The sequence below is a fragment of the Siphateles boraxobius genome, unplaced genomic scaffold (genome assembly GCF_051911475.1).
Source record: "Siphateles boraxobius isolate OS27281-9 unplaced genomic scaffold, OSU_SipBor_1 12, whole genome shotgun sequence".
Classification (NCBI taxonomy): domain Eukaryota; kingdom Metazoa; phylum Chordata; class Actinopteri; order Cypriniformes; family Leuciscidae; genus Siphateles; species Siphateles boraxobius.
Window position 1 is genome coordinate 16,154,896 of NW_027508722.1, and position 15,605 is coordinate 16,170,500.

Here is a 15,605-nt window from a genome sequence, read left to right on the forward strand (position 1 = left end):
AGACTTTGGACCTGGATAATAGTGACTATATAATACATTTACGAAACCACTTATCCAAATAGAATTGAGCCAAAGCACATCAAATCATTGATTTTTGTCCTTAAATTCTTTTAAATCACATGACTTTGGAGAAGGCACTTTAAGTGCGTCCAATGAGAGAGCACATACCCTGGTTGTGCAATGACAGAACTCTAATAACCCCTTAATCCCCATAATAACATTCATTCAGTTGATATTGTGCAGCATCTGCATAGCAGAGCTGAGAGACCAAAATCTGTTTGGAATTTTCTGCTGCTCACACAGGACTCACACACTCGCCATGGAGGTGCACATGCGTCCTCTTCTCTATCTGCTGCTGTGCATGAATTGTGCTGTTCAGGGAGATAACAATAAGAGGTAAGTATCATACAGTAGATACAATTATCATTTTGTTGTTATTAGTAGTACAATTATTATTATTAGTGGTAGTGGTAGAGTGGTAAAAGAACAGTATGCCGGTATGTTCCATTTTAGCTGATGACACTTAAGCTGTGTGGTTTACTACTACTAATAATAATAATAATTAGAAGAGTATTAATAACAATAATAATAATGTTGACCAATGGCCTAAAGCGATGTCCGGAGGTGACCCTACAAGCTCAATTACAAAATATCCTGGAACCATCAACATAAAACGAAAATATTTTATATTTTTAAAAATATTTTAAATATGAGGGAAGAACAAAACACTACAAAATTGAAAAAAAACAACAACATTATTTTACTGCAAAAAAAATGCATAGAATAACAAAAAGCTCAGAGGAAAAATAATAAATTGACTATAATCAGTTGGTTTTGCTCGTGTGACCGAAACGTTGTGTGTTAATAAACATTCATTTTAAATTGCAAGTTACGATAGTGTGCGGGAGTTCTTTATTTATTATCACAAATACAAAATTGACTCTAAGCACAACTGTGCAATATGCTTATAAAATCTTTAACACATTTTTAATAATATTTTAATAAAGGAAGAAGGCGGCAAATTTCCTATAGGCCGGATATCATTTTGTAGGCAGTTTTAGTTGTTAATGCAATTTAATGGGAGTTGACTTTAATGCAATAAAGGTCACAACCATAACAAATGACAATAGTTTTGAAAAAGCACAATTATATGTCAAGATGAGGATGAACTTGATGTTCAGCTTCCATATGCTGGTTCACAAAATTACTGTAGTTGTTTAGTGGATTTTCAGAAAGTGTAGTTCAAAATCCACTGTAAATTCGCATTCAGTGTCTATAGCTCCACTTTTCATTCTTTACATATGTTCTTGAAGATTACTTAGTTTTACTTTAAAATTGTCATATTACTGAAGAGAAATTGTTTATGAAAGCCATTGCCAATTTTATCAATATTTTTATAAATAAGTTGTCATGGAAATTTCCTTGGTTTGTGTGTATCAGATTCCTAATCACTGCTCCGAGTGTCTTTCATGTTGGTGTGAAAGAACCCATATGGATTCAGGTGGGGGAGGCATTGCTTGGAAAACCTGTGTCCTGTTGGTTAGAAACGGAGATGCGTATTCCCATGTCCACACGGGAAACCAAAACAATCAGCAAAAAAGGACAGTTTGAGGCAGTGAAGCTTGAGGTAAAGAAATAAATATCTAAATGAATAGATTTGAATGTAATTTCAGATTAATACCAAAAGTTTATTTTAGCATGATATGGTTAAGTATACATATTCAAAATAATTAGTTAGATATGTAACTGTTAAAATTATGGAATAAAATGTACAACAAAAATAATCATAAAAGCATCAACACACTGTTCTGTCATTTAAAAAAAAGTTGCTGTGTTTGAGGCTTATTTATTTGTATTAAATTGTATTGTTCCTCTTCAAGATATTTGCAAATGAAGTTTCAAACCTGAAATCGATCAGTGGAGAGCCTCCTTATCTCAACCTGGCATGTGAAGTTAATGGTCAGAAATGGCAGACTCGCATCCTGGTCTCCAAACACAGTGGCTACATCTTTATTCAGACTGACCAACCCATTTACAACCCCACGCAGAAAGGTACATGCAATAAACACATTGTTTGCCTTACTAATGAGCCAAGAGTCAGAAAAGTCAAATATAGCTGTACCAAAATGGCAACTAAGATCCGGTTGCCTAAGTCTAAATATGCAAGAATTATAAACAAAATCTGAATTTGGTAACAAAGAAGATCTTACAAATGTGTATGGGGGAAAAAAATATATATGTGGATGACAGTTAGAATCCCCCTTATCAACATCAGAATGAGACTTCTGTGAAAGACTTCTGGTATGTAACTTATTTAAAGGCACAATATGTAAGGTTTTTGGATTCAAATATACAAAAACCACTGAAACAATGTTATATATTGTGTTGACTTGTTGACTTGAAGAAGAGTGTATTTTATGCCAAACAGAGGACCACTTTTCTGAGTGTAGTTTGGGATTTGACGACGATACAGGCACGTCTGTCTCCTGCATGTGTGGATTCGATCCTAACCACATAGGCAAGAAAGCTAGACCAGGAGCTTTCAATTTAGATATTCAAAGGCTGTTAGGCCTCATGGCGGCAGCAGTCAGCATTATTGCATTGGGTCTACTGCACATGAGACCTTTCATTCCTTTGCCTCATGAGATGCAGGAGCAAGAAAGCCCTAGCTGTTATGTCCGGTCCGTTCCTTGAGAATCTATGTCCACTGCTCAGGCCAGTGGCGTAGATCCTCTCAACTCCTGTTATGCTTTGGTGGTCGCAATTTGTGGCAGATTCTTCCTTTCCTCACACATTCATCAAGTTCTACAGTTTAGACACAGATTCAACCCCAGGATCTCGAGATTCACTTTCGGCATGGTGACATTGGTATTGAAGTTCCCATAGCATCAACGCCATGACACACAGTTGAAGTTCCACTTTGAAGGAGAATGTCTCAGGTTACATATAATGTAACCTGGTTCCCCAAGAAGGGAACAAGTCGCTGCGTCACATTTTCACACCTCGGTTACGCCTGTGTGTCTTCTTCAGACAATTAGAATCTGTTGATGCACATTTCTGGCATCTATTTATGGACTCTGTGACGGGCTGGGCTACATCACGTTCATTCGTTTTGCCAATCAGATTAGCTTTGCTTCAAACACTGGCTTACATCGAAGCGTTCCCATAGCGTCAACACCATGATGCAGTGTCTCGTTCTCAGGTAACCAGGTTACATACGTAACCTGACGGTTTCTTTTAATCAACATCAATATATTACAGTATTTTTTTTGGATTATATGTATTTTAGGTCCTTTACATACCTCTACTGCCATAGCCTATTGTTCATTTTAAATGGCTCTGTAGGGTGAAAAAAAAAATGCCATTTAGTCTCTCACATAATGTAAATATAGCATGTCACAAGTCAAAAATCCATGTATGTATATTACTACTGTGTATTCAACCTGGTTATCTGTGTTCTCAGTTTGGTTCAGGATCTTCACTCTGGACCACTCTATGCGACCAAAATCAGAAATAGTTTATGTCTCTATATATGTAAGTAAGAAAGTTCTATTTTTATTTTGTACTTATAATACAGTATTCTTCTCTGTAGATCATATAATGAGCACTAACACATTCTCCGAGTTTTTATTTCTAAGATTATGTAATAGGATTTTTTCTGCAGCTTACATTTTCACCATCGTTTATTGAGCAAATCAAGAAACTAGCGTGTCCTGCCTAACTGACCTTTATCTATCCCCTCAGAATGCTGATGGGAACAAGATCAAAAAATTGACGTATAAAGTTTTAGATGGCATTTTTTCAAAGTTCTACCACATCCCTGATATTTCAAAGTACAGTCAATCTCATTTTCTATCATAGTAAAATACCTTGTAGTGTAAAATTTGTGATGTTTATGAAGATAAATATTAGCATGCCATTCAGTCTTTTAAGATGACACCATTCTAAAGCTGCTATATTTATATCACATATTCAACGTTTGAATTGAATTTCTCCAGACCTGGTGTATGGAAGATTACAGCACATTACAAAGGTGACGAGAAGAATCCTGCCGTGCGTGAATTCAAGGTCCAGAAGTTTGGTAAATGAAGTGAAACTAGATATGGGCATTCACATATTTTCCTACCTTTATAAATATCTATAAAAATCTTTAATTTACAGATATTTAGTTGCATCTAACTTAAATGCAATGCATTTTTGTCAGTTCTTCCCAGCTTTGGGGTTTCTGTTCAGTCAGAGAAAGCCTTTCTGCTTGTGAATGCGGAGACATTCAATTTCACCATTCAAGCCTTGTAAGTTCAAATTCAGATCAAATAAATACTCTTAAAGGGATAGTTCAGCTAAAAGAAGAATTCAGTCATTATTTACTCATCCTTATGGCATTATAAACTTGTATATTGAGGTGAATTATTCCTTTAATGGTATCAATATGAGCTTACTGAATTTGAGAAAGTGGAATAATGCAGTTTTTTAATCATTTTAAAGATACACATATGGTAAGGAAATTAATGGCGGTTTCCACTGTCGGTTTGGGATGAAAAAGTATGAGTCAGAGAATAATGCTGGAGAAATTGAATTCATCAAGGGACTGGAGAAAACTGGATCTGTGAGTAGAAACGTCCTCTATAGAAACTCGAAGATGAGTACCTGTATACTCACAGATCACTCTTTGATATTCGTTCATGGTGTTTTCCCCTTTTTTAGGTGAAGAGAGGCCATGCTGAGATTACTGTTAAAATTTCAGATATCAACCAAAAACTGAATTCAACATTAGATGATTTGGCAGCGACTCGGGCCCAATTCTACATTGCTGTCACAGTTACAGATATTTTAAGTAATCAATCATAACAAGACATGAAATTGTTTTAGTGAAAGTTAAATACATTTAAAGTTAAATAGACTATGGGCCAGATTTACTGATATTGTGGGCTAGCAAATTTAACATCTCTAGATGTTACAATTTATGTCAATGGATGGGCGGCTGATAATCCAATAGATGGGCAAATTTTATATGGTAAGGAAGGTATTAAAATGTCAAAATGTCATATTATTTAAAGTTCTGTTACATCTGGTAAAAAAAAAAAAAAAAAAAAAAAAAAATTCGAAAGTTAAAGTTCCCCTTCAGGGACTACCGCTGCGTGAAGTCGCAGTGGGAACGCCCTCCAGCGTGACGCGTCTGAAGCATGAATGAAATCAGTCAATGGAGAGATGGAGCGTCATAGCGAGTGACGTCATCGACCAGGAAGGCAGGAGTAATAAAGCAATCTAGACAATAGATTTCTGCCTGCACGACCTCAGCCTTCTCGCCGGTGCTTACCTTTCTTCCCGGATCTTCACGCTGCAGTTTCAAAGACCTGGGTTAGACCAGTTTCTAGTAGAATTTACACTAACCAGTCTAATGCCTATGGAAACATTTTTGGTGCAAAAACTGCAGGGTATGTGACGATGCCGAAGGCGGAGGAGATGCTCGCTAGCTATCTCTCTCCTGCTTCGTCATCTTCGCTTAAAGCACCGGCTCTTCCCTCAAAACCTCTAAAAAATACTTCTGCGCTGGTGGGGAAGGCTTACTCGGCGGCGGGTCAGGCGGCGGGTCAGGCGGCTGTGTGTTTGCATACTATGGCCGTTATGCAGGCTTATCAGGCCGACCTGCCTAAAGATGCTTGTGAGGGGGGGGGGGGGGGGGGGGGGGGGAATTTCTGCTGATATGATCAACGAACTCAGGCAGACTGCTGATCTCACTCTCCGGGCCACCAGGGAGACCGCTAAGTCTATCGGCCGGTCTATGGCAGCCATGGTGGCCACAGAGAGACACTTATGGCTGAGTCAGACCTCAATGAAGGAAAAAGATAAAACTCTCCTTTTAAATGCTCCCGTCTCGCCTGTGGGCCTTTTCGGTAACGCTCTTCACTCTGTCACTGAGAGGTTCCAGGAAGAGAAAAAACAAGAGGCTGCTTTCCATAAATTTATCCTCTCAAAGTACGTGTCGCTGGGGCTGCTGAGCGAGGGCAGTCCCAGCCGCCGAGTTCTTCTGTTAAAAGACCGCAGCAGAAGCAGAGTGTCGCGTCTCGTGCCCCCCCGCAGAGAAACTGGAGGGACGAGGCGGGGCGCTCTCCGGGGCGGCCTTCTCGTGGCAGGGCTGATCTGAGGACAGTCATTGTCGCTAAGAAGGCCGCGTCGAAGAAATCCTGACATGTTAAACGCCAGGACTGTGAGGGTGGTCCCCATCGGGAAAGACTTGAGTTCGCCGCACAAAAACACGGTGCCCTGTCTTTCCCGATGCCCTCAGGGGTCTGCTCTATTAACCCTGCCTTTACAGGGTGTAGAGAGACTCGGCGAGCGATTTCCCGAGGGGCGCTCGCCCCCTCCGAGGAGGGTTGTGGAGTGCCCAGACCAGCTGTTCCCTGCCAGTATGTTACAGGGCGCTGTGTTGGTCACTCGGGATGTTCATCCAGAGGCCAGCCTCGAGAGGCTGGTTCCCTTAGTAGAGTTACTGGCGGAATGGAAAATTCTCCCCAATGTTTCTCAGTGGGTCCTGAATACTATAGAGAACGGGTACGCTATTCAGTTCAGAACGCGTCCACCTCGGTTCATAGGGGTTCTGCCCACAGTGGTGGGCCCCGAGCAGGCTCTGGTATTAGAACAGGAGGTAAAAACTCTGCTACTAAAAGGAGCTATAGAGCGGGTTCCTCCACCCAGCAGGGAGTTAGGATACTACAGCCGGTACTTCATCGTTCCGAAAAAGGATGGAGGGCTGCGTCCCATTCTAGATCTGCGTCTCTTAAATCGCGCTGTAGGGAAGCTCAAATTCAAGATGCTCACTCTCAAGCAGATTGCGTCACAAATCAGATCCGAGGACTGGTTCGTCACGATAGATCTAAAGGACGCTTACTTCCACGTATCTATCCTCCCTCAACACAGGAAGTTCCTGAGGTTCGCTTTCGGGGGCGAAGCATACCAATATCGGGTTCTTCCGTTCGGCCTAGCACTGTCACCCCGCACGTTCACGAAGTGTATGGATGCGGCTGTATCCCCGCTGAGGCTGCAGGGCATCCGTATTCTGAACTATATAGACGATTGGTTAATTCTAGCTCAATCAGAACAACAGGCGGTTCGGCATCGAGATGTCGTTCTTGCTCACATCAATTTGTTCGGGGTTGAGGTTCAACGCCAAGAAGAGTGTTCTTTCTCCATTACAGAGAACCACTTTTCTCGGTGTAGTGTGGGATTCGACGACGATGCAGGAACAGTTGTCACCTGCTCGTGTTGCTTCGATTCTTGCCGCAGTAGATCAGGTCAAGCTAGGCCAGTCATCCACTGTAAAACAGTTCCAGAGACTGTTAGGTTTCATGGCAGCTGCATCCAACGTGATATCTTTTGGCCTCCTGCACATGAGACCGTTACAGTGGTGGCTCAGAACCAGAGGGTCTCTCCGAGAGGGGAAATCCGCTTTGCATGATCATGAGTTCGCGACGGTGTCATCGCGTCCTGGTTATGTGGAAAGATCCTCGGTTTCTGTCCCAAGGCCCTGTGTTGGGAGCTCCTTGTCGTCGCGTTATGCTAACGACGGATGCCTCTCTCATGGGGTGGGGGGCGATCATGAGTGGTCGCCCAGCTCAGGGTCTGTGGGAGGACCATCACCGTCTATGGCACATAAATTGTCTAGAGATGGTAGCAGTGTTTCAGGCTCTGAAACATTTCCTCCAAGACCTAAGGGGCCACCATGTTCTTGTCCGGACAGACAACACATCGGTGGTCTCTTATATCAACCATCAGGGGGGTCTGCGTTCGGGGAATGGGCTCCTATGGGAACATTTCGGTCGTGCCGAGGTAGACCTATTTGCTTCCCGAGAGACATCACACTGTCCACTGTGGTTCTCTCTCAGCCAGCCAGCCCCACTGGGGTTGGACGCGATGGTACATCCGTGGCCGAGGTCACGTTTGTACACTTTTCCCCCGATCGCTCTGCTCCCGGGAGTTCTGGAGAGGGTTCGCCGGGACGGGCTCAGTCTTCTGCTAATAGCCCCGTTCTGGCCGGCCAGAGTATGGTTTGCGGACCTAGTGTCTCTCCTCGACGGCTCTCCCCTGGAGATACCGATCAGGAGAGATCTACTCTCTCAGGCGAGTGGGTTGATCCTTCACCCCCGCCCAGAACTATGGAGGCTGTGGGCTTGGCCTCTGAGGGGGCCTAGTTCATAGATTCGGTCTCTCGACTGAGGTCGTTGAGACCATCCTCCAATCCAGAGCTCCCGCCACGAGGAAGATATATGCCGCGAGGTGGAAACTTTTCACCTCTTGGTGTGGAGAGCGCCAGCAGGACCCAGTTAACTGCCCGGTTGGTACAGTGCTGGATTTCCTGCAGGACCGTCTCTCCACAGGGTTATCCCACTCCACACTGAAGGTGTAAGTGGCGGCCTTTGCTGCTTACCACGCCCCTTCAAGCGGAGGTTCTCTCAGGAGACACCCACTTATATCTCGCTTCCTTCGTGGCGCCTTGAGGCTGAGGCCTGCAGTTCGCACGAGGGTACCAGCTTGGGATCTGGCCATCGTCTTAGAAGGTCTCTCCCTAGCTCCTTTCGAGCCCATCATGGCCTTTCTCTGTCCGAGACCAGGTTATGTTCCTAAGGTGCCAACTACTTTTGTTAGACCTATAGTTCTGCAGGCTTTCTGTCCTCCGCCTTTTCTGACGTCAGACCAGAAGAAACTTAATTTGCCGTGCCCCGTTAGGGCTTTAGATGCTTATGTCCACAGAGCTGCCCTGTGGAGGAGATCGGAACAACTGTTTGACTGTTTTGGGTCACCTAAGAAAGGGTGTCCTGCATCTAAGCAAAGGATGAGCAAGTGGGTGGTCGAGGCCATCTCGCTTGCTTACGGTTCGGCCCATCAGCCTTCACGTTTGACTGTAAGGGCTCATTCCACCAGGAGTATGGCTGCCTCTACAGCTCTTCTTTCAGGAGCTTCTCTTCGGGACGTTTGTGATGCGGCAGGCTGGTCCTCACCGCACATTTCGTTAGATTTTATTCCCTTGATCTTAGCCCCACTCCCGGGGCTCAGGTTGTCTCGTCGGTTTGTGTCTCCTAATGACACACAACGGGGATTTGGTCGTATGGGGATGTGGGTATTGCGTTCCTACTGCGATTTCACGCAGCGGTAGTCCCTGAAGGGGAACGTCCCGGGTTACGTATGTAACCCTAGTTCCCCGAAGGGACGGACGCTGCGTGTCCTGCAATTCTCCCGGCATCCGCTTGGGTCGCTTGCTTCAGTAACTTTTAAGCTGGCGTATTGTGTGCTCAGGGGATATTTATAGCTTCCTGGTCGATGACGTCACTCGCTATGACACTCCATCTCTCCATTGACTGATTTAATTCATGCTTCAGACGCGTCACGCTGGAGGGCGTTCCCACTGCGATTTCACCCAGCGTCCGTCCCTTCGGGGAACTAGGGTTACATACGTAACCCGGGACGATTTCCCCCCCCCTATTTTTTTTTTCTTTTGGCTTTAAAAATCTACAATCAGGATTTATTAAAGACATGCAGTGAAATTTTAGCGATTAAAAGTAGTGGACAGTTATTTTTGCGGCTCAACCTTTAGGAGGAAAGTCTAGGAGTTTTCCTTTAAATCGCAAAATTTATGGGAGTAGAGTATAGACTGTAAATATGGACGTAGTGTCCGTGACGTCACATGTAGGTTTCTGAAGAGCATTTTTGAAGTCTAAAATGGACGGAGCCTTAATTATGCAGAACTTTAAATCTAAATATAATTTAAATGTATGAGTTATAAAAAATCTCACCCCACTCACAGTTGTCATGAAGGGCAAAAATACAGGTCCTTCTCAAAAAATGTGCATATTGTGATAAAGTTCATTATTTTCCATAATGTAATGATAAAAATTAAACTTTCATATATTTTAGATTCATTGCACACCAACTGAAATATTTCAGGTCTTTTATTGTTTTAATACTGATGATTTTGGCATACAGCTCATGAAAACCCAAAATTCCTATCTCAAAAAATTAGCATATTTCATCCGACCAATAAAATAATTGTTTTTAATACAAAAAAAGTCAACCTTCAAATAATTATGTTCAGTTATGCACTCAATACTTGGTCGGGAATCCTTTTGCAGAAATGACTGCTTCAATGCGGTGTGGCATGGAGGCAATCAGCCTGTGGCACTGCTGAGGTCTTATGGAGGCCTAGGATGCTTCGATAGCGGCCTTAAGCTCATCCAGAGTGTTGGGTCTTGCGTCTCTCAACTTTCTCTTCACAATATCCCACAGATTCTCTATGGGGTTCAGGTCAGGAGAGTTGGCAGGCCAATTGAGCACGGTAATACCATGGTCAGTAAACCATTTACCAGTGGTTTTGGCACTGTGAGCAGGTGCCAGGTCGTGCTGAAAAATGAAATCTTCATCTCCATAAAGCTTTTCAGCAGATGGAAGCATGAAGTGCTCCAAAATCTCCTGATAGCTAGCTGCATTGACCCTGCCCTTGATAAAACACAGTGGACCAACACCAGCAGCTGACATGGCACCCCAGACCATCACTGACTGTGGGTACTTGACACTGGACTTCAGGCATTTTGGCATTTCCTTCTCCCCAGTCTACCTCCAGACTCTGGCACCTTGATTTCCAAATGACATGTAAAATTTGCTTTCATCCGAAAAAAGTACTTTGGACCACTGAGCAACAGTCCAGTGCTGCTTCTCTGTAGCCCAGGTCAGGCGCTTCTGCCGCTGTTTCTGGTTCAAAAGTGGCTTGACCTGGGGAATGCGGCACCTGTAGCCCATTTCCTGCACACGCCTGTGTACGGTGGCTCGGGATGTTTCTACTCCAGACTCAGTCCACTGCTTCCGCAGGTCCCCCAAGGTCTGGAATCGGTCCTTCTCCATAATCTTCCTCAGAGTCCGGTCACCTCTTCTCGTTGTGGAGCGTTTTTTGCCACACTTTTTCCTTCCCACAGATGTCGCACTGAGGTGCCTTGATACAGCACTCTGGGAACAGCCTATTTGTTTAGAAATTTCTTTCTGTGTCTTACCCTCTTGCTTGAGGGTGTCAATGATGGCCTTCTGGACAGCAGTCAGGTCGGCAGTCTTACCCATGATTGCGGTTTTGACTAATGAAACAGGCTGAGAGTTTTTAAAAGCCTCAGGAATCTTTTGCAGTTGTTTAGAGTTAATTAGTTCATTCAGATGATTAGGTTAATAGCTCGTTTAGAGACCCTTTTCATGATATGCTGATTTTCTGAGATAGGAATTTGGGGTTTTCATGAGCTGTATGCCAAAATCATCAGTATTAAAACAATAAAAGACCTGAAATATTTCAGTTGGTTTGCAATTAATCTAAAATATATGGAAGTTTAATTTGTATCCTTACATTATGGAAAATAATGAACTTTATCACAATATGCTAATTTTTTGAGAAGGACTTGTATCTTTATAGACAATTTTGTTCCAGGCTGTAAACATGATTTTTTTCTGATGTAAAGTTGGGCATTTTAACATGAGGAATATATGGAATTGACTCCCTTTTGGAGCCTGTCTCTAGAGTTCAGTTGATGAACTGCAGTTTAAGTCACCTCCGTGTTAGCTTCAAGAGACGGGGAGGTTGCCCCTTGGATTAGAGTCTTTAAAGGGGTCCTATTATGCCCTTTTACGAAGTCTTTATTTTGTTTTTGGTGTGTACTAGAATATGTTTTCATGCTTGATTGTTCAAAAAACATATTATATTATTTTTATTATATTATTTTATTATTCACATATTTACATTATTACAGCTCCTCTCTCCCCAGCTTGGTTGAACATGTTGTTTTCAATGAAGTTCCTCCTTCCAAAATACGAAATGTGCTGTGATTCGTTAGCTGGCCCAGTGTGTTGTGATTGGCAGTATTGGAAATTTCACGCCTCTTCATAACAGCGCTCTACTCAGATGTAAATATTAACAATGGCGTCAATTTCAATCATTTCGAGCCAGATTCAGACCCTGACAATGTTAACGAACAAGAGGATTTTGCTGAACGGATTTGCAAGCACAGATTTCACAGGACGTTTCAAAGGTGATGTGTTTTTTTCTTCTTTTTCTTATAGATACGATGTCATCCACCATTTAATCATATTTATCAGAAAACTATGGTAATACAAACAGTAATCGATCGCAAAATCATGGATAATTTTCCTTCTTTTCTTTGCAGCTTTGCAGCCCAACATGGCCTCACCCCTTTTGTTGCATATTCACAGGGGCAGGGTTTATGTAAATTGTATGGTTTGTGACGTCACTGACCCGGGAAGAAGCTTGTTGTAGTCCCTACCAGCCGTTTGTAGTCCTTACAAAGCAATTTCTGACTTTGCAGATGTTGTTTATGCTCAAACAGCAACATTACACTAACTAAAGTTAAGAAAGTGAAATCATAATCAAGGACCCCTTTAAATAAATCCTGCAACGTGATTTAGATTTGCGGTAGTCAGTTTTCTGGTATTTGTAGCAATATTTAACTTTTGAAAAAAAAAAAAGTCTTAACATATTTTGCACTTGAAATGGCTGTGTCTGTGTTGTTTAATTGTCGTACTGTCATTAGATTACCCACAGAACTTTCCACTCCCATCTGTGCTTTTATAGGATTGTAGACTTACGCTAATTTGCTTTGTTTAGTAAATCTGGCCCCAAAAATACAAGATTAACTGAACAGACTATTGATTAAGAGAAATAAATGTCATTTGTAGCTATGTATGTGCTATGTAATGTTAAGATGCCTATTGTTCTGGAAATAGTTCAAATTTACTACAGTTAATGTTGACTCACTTGACCTAAAGCGACTGTGTACCTCTCATAAGGTGGTGAGGTACAGGAATCATCAGCTTTCCTTCCCATCGTTTTGAGTCCATACAATGTGGATCTGTCTCGAACAAGATTGTTCTACACTCTTAAATATCCCTTTCAAGCTGTGGTAAAGAAAACACTTCTATTCATAATACAATGTATAGTAATGATACTGTCAGTCATTGAGGATTGTGCTTGCAGTAATTCATAACGGTAGCTTTCACTTTATAATAGTAACATTTTGCAGATGATTTTGTGTTAGTATACCAGTGGTCCCTGTTTTTCACTAGGTCACAGTCCATCACCCAAATGGTTCCCCGGCTGAAGGCGTTGAAGTGAACTTAGATGTCTCAAGCACCAAAGAAAAGTCAATAACTATTAAAACTAATAAAGAGGGAATCGCATTTCACTCTTTCAACTTGGAAGGAACACCATCTTCTATTTCAATGCAGGTTAAACATCCAAAGAAGGCCTGTTTCACACTGTTTCACATTTACTATTATGTATTAATTGTATTTGATTGTGAAACAGGCATGCTTTAAAAAAAAAAAAAAAAAAAAAATATATATATATATATATATATATATATACATATATATATATATATATATATATATATATATATATATATATATATATATATATATATATACTTTCAGTTATTGCATAAGTATATAATACAATACAACACTATACTGTATAGTTTTGACCTATTAATTCAACAGGTAACAGTGGATGGTGTCAAGTCAACAAGAGAAATGCGCCCAGTGAAATCCACAAAGAACAGCTTCCTGTATATGAGTGTGACTAATAAAGTCCTGTCATCCGAGGAGTCTCTAGATGTTACATTTTATGTCAGTGGCGATCCAGTAGATGGGCAAATATATTATTTGGTAAGCAGTGTATTACAATTTCATTTATTTAAAGTGAATGTTTTTATATACCAGAGAACTCTTGAGAAATATGTGCATCTCTTCAGATTGTCAGCAGAGGCATGTTGAGAACAGCGAGCTCTGTTGCATCAGGTTCTGCAGTAAAAATATCCATCCGTATAAGCCCAGATATGATCCCGTCCTTCAGAGTGATCGCCTTTTACTATGACACAGATGGTGACATCATTGCAGACTCAGTGTGGGTAGATGTAGAGGACAGGTGTGAGGGAAAGGTAAACAGACACTAAAATGCTTAAAATATTTTTAACAGCTTACAATGTTTTAGTAATCTTATGTCAAAATTATACAGTACAGTAAAATATTGCCAAATGTTTACAGTTATGCTTTCCCATCTCCTGTTTAGCTTGAGATAAAACTGAATCGCAATCATAATTATTATGGGCCAGAAGATTCAGCTGAGCTTGAAATTGATGTGGGAACACAGAATGCAAAAGTGGCCTTACTAGTTGTGGACAAAGCCATTTATGCCCTGGGTTCTCAAAACAAACTCACTCCAAAACAGGTGTGTTGCACTAACTAGCACCTATTGGTTTCTGAAAAATCATATATATGCCTACAATAAGATAAATCTAAGATTTTTTTAAATCTTTTTTATTATTATTTGTTATCTTTTTTGTGTATTGTTTGTCATATTCTTGTGTGAAGGTGTTCACCTCCATGAAGTCTTATGATCTGGGGTGTTCGTATGGCGGTGGAGAGAACACAGCTGCTGTTTTTAATGACGCTGGTCTGGCCTTCATCTCACACTCGACCACAATCCGTTCAATGATGAGAAAAGGTGCCAAATGATGCCAAACTCTTCTCTACTTCAATGCTTGAGAAATGGAAAAATAGTGGACATTTTCTGTGTTTTATTTTCAATCTTGACTTACCATTGAAAAAAGGATAGGTACTTATTGCCTTCACATGAGAGAGTTGTAACAATATGCAAATTATATTTTGCAAATCATTGTACTTCTAGATTTCAGCTGCGAGTCTGGTTTTAGGCGCAACAAACGCTCTACAGATTTTCAAACAGAAATGGCTAAAAAAGGTATTGTATTGTCACCTGAATATTTGATTACCTTTTGTATCAATTCTTAAAGCTCATCTGAGTCAGTTATATTATTTATATACTATATTATATTATATTAAAAATGTATATTTTGAATTAGCTTTCATTTTATTTTTGAGGGAATGTGCTTTTGTCACTTTTTTTAAAATTGTTATTTATCTTTCTTTTATTTCAGGTTTTATTGCGTATTTTCAATTTATTGTTTTAGTAATTTTAGTGTTTCAACTTAAACTTATTTATTTCATTAGTTGCCAACATTTCTAAATTTAATTGTTTTTTAACGAAGCTTTTATTTTATTTTATTTTATTTTATTTTAGATGTTTCCAATAACCAAAAACAATTTTAATATTGTTTTTATTTTAATTAAAAGTTTAATGAAAAATGGCTGAGTGCGTATATACAATTTAGATTCTCTCTTTTTTTTAATTATTGTTGCTATACACAGTGGCATTCATGACCTGGATATGCTTATGAACATGTGTAATTACGGTTAACTTCTCCTGCTCATCACTTTTGTCCTGTAGAGGCTGCATTTAAGAAAGCAGAATTGCAGAAATGCTGTCGCCATGGTTTCACCTTGATTCCTATGAAATTCACTTGTGAGGACAGAGTGAAAAGAGTGAGAAAAACAGAAAGCAAAGAATGTGTGGATGCCTTCCGAGAGTGCTGTGAGTTTGCAACCAAGCTAAGAGACAAAAAGAGGAGAGAGGACCTGAGGAAAGGGCATGGCAGAAGTGAGTCATAAAAGTGCCATAAGGCTTTTGTAAATTCAGGTGTGCCACA

The 15,605-nt window shown here is 40.9% G+C and overlaps 1 protein-coding gene across 1 annotated transcript in view; it reads left to right on the forward strand.

Annotated features, from left to right (window-relative positions):
- The first annotated feature begins 242 nt into the window (after nt 1-242).
- LOC143717982 (complement C4-B-like) overlaps nt 243-15,605 on the forward strand; it is a 66,412-nt gene continuing 51,049 nt past the window's right edge. Inside the window, exons 1-17 of the mRNA XM_077209218.1 lie at nt 243-396; nt 1,441-1,627; nt 1,881-2,052; nt 3,464-3,534; nt 3,745-3,833; nt 3,999-4,081; nt 4,205-4,292; nt 4,486-4,606; nt 4,705-4,834; nt 12,829-12,941; nt 13,105-13,266; nt 13,540-13,707; nt 13,794-13,979; nt 14,111-14,269; nt 14,413-14,545; nt 14,729-14,800; nt 15,347-15,556. Coding sequence (XP_077065333.1) covers nt 320-396; nt 1,441-1,627; nt 1,881-2,052; nt 3,464-3,534; nt 3,745-3,833; nt 3,999-4,081; nt 4,205-4,292; nt 4,486-4,606; nt 4,705-4,834; nt 12,829-12,941; nt 13,105-13,266; nt 13,540-13,707; nt 13,794-13,979; nt 14,111-14,269; nt 14,413-14,545; nt 14,729-14,800; nt 15,347-15,556 — 2,221 coding nt within the window. The 5' untranslated portion in view covers nt 243-319. The remainder of the gene's footprint in view (nt 397-1,440; nt 1,628-1,880; nt 2,053-3,463; nt 3,535-3,744; nt 3,834-3,998; nt 4,082-4,204; nt 4,293-4,485; nt 4,607-4,704; nt 4,835-12,828; nt 12,942-13,104; nt 13,267-13,539; nt 13,708-13,793; nt 13,980-14,110; nt 14,270-14,412; nt 14,546-14,728; nt 14,801-15,346; nt 15,557-15,605) is intronic.